The sequence below is a fragment of the Phytophthora cinnamomi genome, assembly GCF_018691715.1.
Source record: "Phytophthora cinnamomi strain GKB4 chromosome Unknown Contig59, whole genome shotgun sequence".
Classification (NCBI taxonomy): Eukaryota; Oomycota; class Peronosporomycetes; order Peronosporales; family Peronosporaceae; genus Phytophthora; species Phytophthora cinnamomi.
This window is the reverse complement of record NW_027150992.1, coordinates 310,773-317,756: the sequence shown is the minus strand read 5'-3', so window position 1 is coordinate 317,756 and position 6,984 is coordinate 310,773. Positions and strand designations below refer to the sequence as shown.

At 51.1% G+C, this 6,984-nt stretch overlaps 1 protein-coding gene across 1 annotated transcript; it reads right to left on the bottom strand.

Annotated features, from left to right (window-relative positions):
- Positions 1–3,228: 3,228 nt before the first annotated feature.
- On the bottom strand, positions 3,229–5,022 carry IUM83_19226 (uncharacterized protein; the record flags this gene model as incomplete). The annotated part of the gene is made up of 4 exons (XM_067944270.1): positions 3,229–3,317; positions 3,415–4,024; positions 4,087–4,757; positions 4,851–5,022. The coding sequence occupies 4 exons, from the start codon at positions 5,020–5,022 to the stop codon at positions 3,229–3,231; spliced, it is 1,542 nt and encodes a 513-aa protein (XP_067787618.1).
- Positions 5,023–6,984: the final 1,962 nt, after the last annotated feature.

Below are 6,984 nucleotides of genomic sequence, written 5' to 3'. Positions count from 1 at the left end.
GTCACTCGAAACTGCACCAGCGCTGCGTAAAATAAAGTGATCGCATCTCCATGTCGGCAGAGGCGAGATATCTAAAACTGAATCACGGGCGATGGTAGTATATATAAGTAACTGGTGTCATCAGACGTGTTATGACGACCAATGCGCTTGAGAAAGCAAATTGAATTCTGATGGCAATGCAAAACATGAAAGCGGCGCTAGCTATTCCAGCGCACACTGCTGCCAGTGCCTTAGTGGACCTACTGGGTACCTTGGCGTCTTGTGATCCAGTCACCCACCTTGAGCTCCAGCCCCTCACCCTTGTCCAGCCCCGAACCTTGAAGTCTAACGACTCATCTTGAAATCCAGCCATCGTGCTGGACACCAAGGCTTCGGATCGCTTCCTGACTTCGGGTCGCGGCCTGTCGCCAGGATGAGTTGCAGCCTGACGTCAGCGACTCGCTGGCTGTGTTTGATAGATTCTCAGCGCCACACCGCCCACCAAAACACAGTCCAGCAGGATTGACGATACCTGTTACTGTTGTGACTCGTTCTGCAGACCACACAGAGTGCAAAGCTGTGTGTCGTTCTGCAGCGCAACATACTCCTTCACTTTGGTCGGAATGTCTGCCAACATCACTGCTAAGGGCTCCCAGGAGTCTTCAATGGACTCGAGTCCCATCCACGAAATCAGCAACTCGTGTTGTTCTGAGACCTCGTTGAAACGGTGTTGGAGAATGGCTTCCACTCCAAGTACAATTCCTTGTTGTGCAATGTGTTCTACCAGCTCTTCCGACATGTCAAGACTGGGATCATGGTAGAATTTCAGGCGCGATCCGTGAACTTCATGGACAGCGCGCGTCAACAGGTGACGTATCATGAACGAATGCGACTTGACCTCCTCCACTTGAAAAGGTCCGACCCACCGGACTAGGAGCTTGCCACTCTCGAGACGTGCGTCCACACGAGACCATAGGACGAAATCGTCGGCACCGAAATTGCAAATTTCTCCTTTCTTTTGCGCTTGTTGATAGAGTCGACGCCTCTCTTTGCGATCAACCACTTCCATGTGCATCACATGAAGACTGTCACGGAGTCGGCTGAGAGATTCTTCCACGTTGCCCAGATCTATGTGATGCAATGGCGGCGCAGCCTCAGGAATCAAACAGGTGTCTAATGGAGTCATGACGGGCAGACCCGTGAAGAGCTCCAGTGGCGCCTTGTTGCCAAGTGACGCAACAGCACTCTGATTCAAATTGGCTTGCACAACAGGTAGCAGAAACTCCCAACTGCGCGTGTCCAATCCCAATTCCAGCAATAACGCACGAACAACTTGCAATAGGTCCCGGTTGATGCGTTCCACCGTACCATTGATCCACGGCGAATATGCGGGCACGAAACTTTGCATTCCACGTAGTCGAGTGGCCAATTCGTCCATCACTAGACTCTTGAAATGGCTCCCATTGTCTGAGACCCACTTGGCCGGAAGACCAAACCGTTTGTGCCAATCCAATATCGCAGTAACAGCGACATCACTGGTTGGAGAATCACAGGCGATCAGCTCGCAGAAGTGAGTCAACTCGTCTTTGAGAACGAGAACGTACTTCGTACTCCCGTAGCTGTCCCCCATCGAGATATAGTCCATGTGGAGCACTTCATTCCTCTTGGTAGCTGTTTCTGTCTCCGACCATGGACGCTGAATCAGCTTTCCGCCTTTGATATGCTTGCAGAGGAGACAGCCGTTGACAAATCTCGTCACCACTTCGCGCGCATTGTCAATGGCGTACGAACCCTGCAGGTGGTTTAACATCACCTGGATGCCTCGGTGTGCTTGGATACCACAATGAGCCACAACTAGTACTCTCGTCAGCAAATCCTTCGCCTGCCGAGGAATCCAGACCTTGCCATTGACATATTGGAGACCCTCTCGTTCTTCCGACGAGACTGGCAATGAGCGACGATAGCGCTGTTGTTCTTCACGGACAGCGTCTGGGGATGGCCATTCAAAACCATCATCTTGTAGAGGACGTAGCTGACTTGGTAGTGCCTGACTGCGAGTCCTCGCAGCCTTGGTCTTCAACACCACCTCCACGTCCTCACGTACTGGCCACCTCGACACCAAATCCGCCCAATGATTATCCTCGCCATTGACATGCTCAATTAAATAGCGAGTTCCAGAGAGCTTCATCGCCCAGCGCTGTAATTTACCTCGAACATGCTTCTTCAGATCACTGTCCGGGCAAAATATCTGGATCAGGTTGGCATGGTCAGTAAAAATACGGTATCCAAGTGGTCGATGAAGTAAATACTCGAGCTCCGTTGCTGCGTAGACCACTGGATATGCTTCTTTCTCCACTACGGACCAATGCAGCTGTGATCCTTTGAAAGAACCACCCTTGCACACCAGCAGCTCGTGACTCTGCTCATGAATTGGGATGCCCTCCTCCCAATTTTTCACTTGCGTGAGGATGACAGCCCACCCATTGGCCGAAGCATCCGAGCTGAGGCACACTACGGCATCTTCATCCGGAAACGAGAGCGTGGCCGAGCTTGCAAGTCGCTGCAAGAAGGCTTTGTAAAGCTTGACTTCTTCTTCACTCCACGAAATAGCCACGCTAGCAGCTTGGCGTTTACGCCGACTCAGTCCCTGCATCACCGCATCAAACTTGGCCTGCAAAGGGGACACCGCCCGTCCATAATCCACGACAGAGTCTCTTAGCCAGTTTGCAGCACACAGGAAGCGTTGAAGCTCAGCAGCATTAAGCGGAAGCGGTAACGAGACCAACGATTCAACACGAGCCGGGTCGTGCGTCACTCCACTTCCATCAATAACCTTGCCGCACCAACTAACCTTTTGCTCGTAGATGCTGCTCTTTTTCACGTTCAGCTTCAGGTTAAGCTCTCGCAGGCGTGCGAAAAACTTCTCGAGGACTTCCAGATATTCCTCAAAGGTTGAAGCGAACAGAATAATATCATCCACGTACACGAGCAAATGGTCATTGATTAGGTCAGCAAATGCTTCTTGCATGGTCGACTGGAAGTGCAGCGCAGAGTCGACTCCTCCCTGAGGAACACGCGTGGGCGTGAACACCCCTTGGTCAGTTTGGATACTGAAGCACTCACGACTGTCTTCATGCAACGGCAGTTGCCAGAATCCCTTGAACATGTCAAACTTGCCAATAGCCTTGGCCCCCTTCACGCGGCTTGAGACTACGGACAGGTTTGGAATGCTTGCTGCTATCGGCACCGTCATGCTGTTAAGTCGACGAAAATCGGAGGTGACCCGAAATTCTTCACCGCCAGCCTTCTGTACTGGAACGACCGCACTAGACCAGCGACTGCCGTTGTTTGGGTACACGTACCCACACGCCACCAGCTCCTTCATGTAGTTGCTGGTGTAGGAGCTGGCAAGCGGCGAATAACGGCGAGGCTTACAGCGTATCGGCTGACTTCCCTCCTTCAGCGTCACGCGGTATGGTGCAACACGCGCAGGTTCATCATCCCCTAGACGCGAACGCCACACATCCTTGTAGTCCATGACTATACGCCGTAGTGGTGCCATCAAATCCTCCGGGAAACCACTTTCGCCAGCCTTCCTGATCAAGTCGTTGACAAACTCAGTAGTCTCGTCCTCCACGTCATGGCCGATGTCAGGATCACCGCGAATATCATCACCATCATCACCATTGAGCGCACCTCCACTCGCCAACTGTTCCATCTGGCGATCAACATCGATGCCAAGTGACAACAGGGTGGGGTTTCCCAACAAAAACTCCTCTTCATCGTCTTCGACGATAACACAGTGAACCTCGCGAAGATGGACAGGGCCAGCTGCAGTGCCGAGCATGATGCTCACATCACAGCACTTCTTGCAAGCAAGGAGATCTCCTCCCACGCGTTCCAGGAACACTGGCATCTCCATCTCGACTGTTGCCACTGGTGATCCACATGCCTCCAGGTCCCGAATAGCACTCGCCGGCAGGACGTTCACCTCCGATCCTGTATCCGGCCGGTACGGCAGCTCCACGACATCGTTGATCACCACCTGGTGATGACCTGGAGTGTGACGCACACGAGCGGCCTTGACCTTGGCTATCTTTGACTCACGTAGACGCTGGTAGCACTGCTGCTTCTGCTCCTCAGTAGCAGTCGGGCAAACCCGGACAAGATGAGGTCCCTTGCAATATAGGCAACCATCTCGTGGCGGCAGGTGGGACTTCCCGAGCTGCCCGCATTTGGCTTACTGCCCGCTGTCTTGGTGTTGTCCGGCTTCGGCTCCACCCTCTTGGCGTCCGTCTTGGGCGCTGCTCTGCCTCCGTCCGGCTTCACACTTGGTTTGCGTTCTGCCTTCTCCTCCCGGTCCATCAGATGGTACCGCTGCTGCATTTTGGCGCGAGCGAGGATCAGCTGATGCAAAGCAATGTCGTCCGTCTTAGCTTCACGATGCTGGAGCGAGACCAACCGCTTGATCTCAGTCTTCAGCATGGCAGGCGACAAATTCTCGATGATCAACTTGCATCGATTCTTCATGCGGTCACGGTAGTCGGATCTGTCCTTGCTACCCGCCGCCAACATGGATGCAAACCCATGCTCCTCAATGAGCTGGTCGAAGTCGACGAAATACTTGACGACTCTTGCCTCCACGTCTTGCTCCTTCAAATCCATCTTCAGGTGGGTCTTGAAAAAGCCAAAGATGTCCGGGATGTGCCCGTTCATGACCTCAGCGACTCGCTCCGTGATCTTGTTCATGATCTCTTGGTCACCTAGTGCGTCTTGATCTTGTCGGAACACATAGCGGGCCAAGTAGTCGAGCAACTTGGGCTTCACAGAAGCGCGTACACTCCGCAGCACTGAGTCCACTGGCTCTTAACTGATGCGGCAGCGCTCCTCGATCGCCTCGCGGCAGCGGCGGCGCTCTCGCAGCCACTTGACGAGCGATTCTTGGTCCCATGCAGCGAGCTCAGGTGCACTGATCAGCTCGTACACGGGCGGAGGGATCGTCATCTCGACGTCCCCATCTGCGTCGACGCGGAAACTCCGCATCCGTGGCTTGAGTCTTCGTCCACTTGTAGAGCGGCCCCCGGTCGATTCTTGGTCCAGCTGGAAACTTGGCACTCGCCAAAGTTAACTTTATGACGACCAATGCGCTTGAGAAAGCAAATTGAATTCTGATGGCAATGCAAAACATGAAAGCGGCGCTAGCTATTCCAGCGCACACTGCTGCCAGTGCCTTAGTGGACCTACTGGGTACCTTGGCGTCTTGTGATCCAGTCACCCACCTTGAGCTCCAGCCCCTCACCCTTGTCCAGCCCCGAACCTTGAAGTCTAACGACTCATCTTGAAATCCAGCCATCGTGCTGGACACCAAGGCTTCGGATCGCTTCCTGACTTCGGGTCGCGGCCTGTCGCCAGGATGAGTTGCAGCCTGACGTCAGCGACTCGCTGGCTGTGTTTGATAGATTCTCAGCGCCACACGTGTGCACTGAGACCGATAATAAGCCAACACTTCCGAATCTAGACTTACAAGCGAGCTGAACTGAAAACAAAAGTCCGCAGATTCGCTTCGGCTTTTCGCATGAGTGTCAGGATTTCAATAAGCCAAGGGCAACATAGTTTCCTCAACAACGGTCTTACGCACCTTGGATACCACCACGCAGATGCAATTCCTTTCGTCGACTAATATGTCGATTGGAGAAAGAAAATCTACTATATGCGAATGATCCGCATGAGCTTGTGCTACTCCAGCAAGTCAAGCTGGTTTCTGTCGTTATCGCACGAAGCTGTCCAAAACCCAGTTTGCTTAAAAACCGGGAATCTACATGTAGATGAAATCAACGCCGATGAGGGCTAATTCCTCCCTCCCTCCGCTGACGATGCACTCCAGTCACAGTGCGATATATTCTTTCATTATCAGTAAATTACACTCTTGTCATCGTGAACTTTGTTCAACAACATACATACCATCTGAAGATGACACGCATTGTCGAAACTGTAGCCAGTGTGTAACGGGGTTACACACAAGTGACAATTGTCACTTGTGCATGACAACAAGTGACAACTGTCACTTGTGCATAACAACGAGCACAAGTGACAACAGTCACTTGTGCGTGACAATTGTCACTTCTGGTTTAACAGATAGGATATCTGTTAAAAGTTTTAGATACTTCCTCACCTTGGTGTAAGGCACACCAATGGATACATTGAAGTGGGCCACCACAATGAGTGGTCCACACGTACCCAAAAATCCTATTGGTAGAAAGCAGCATCTTTCTACCAATTAGAGACGTTCATATTGGCGGGGCTCTGACAGCCAGCCGCTGTCAACCCCTTTCATAGATGATAAACAGTTTTAGCAGATTTAGGAGGAAGATCAATTTACAAACAATACAGTTCTCATTTTACCTAATCTAAGTCACTTGGAATCCCTTCTTATTTAACTTATATTTGTGTATTCAAATATAATTAACTCAAGTAAGTACTAAGTCCTTACGCTTCCTCATCCACGTAGCGCAACGTGTAAGCTAAAGTAGTGAGTCAAGTTAGACCCACTACAATAACACATAGGTATAATCAACGAATACAAAACATGTTCAGTGTTATATTCATTTACAACGCGCATGCCATGTATGCGGGGTAAGACGGCAGTAGTACTGCAGTTCAAGAAAAACTATTACACAGTTAATGATAGGTAATCAGATTTGAAGGTATTACGTTACGTACAGTGCTCAGTTACTGTAGTAATCAAATCTAGTCGGGCCAATGGTGAATTGGCTCGGTCCTTATAAGCGCTTACGAGTCATGCGCGTCAACTTGGATTGTCGGTCCATGTTGACCACGTGGCGTTTAACATCTGGAGTACCATCCGATGGTCAGCTATACTGTAATCGGTTGATTGTGTCATAGTGATCGTAATGTTGCGGTACGTGTATTTATTGATACAAGCCGCGTGTGTTCACTTCGCAATTTTTGGATTTGATCGGACGATTCGTTCTCACGGCTGAACTT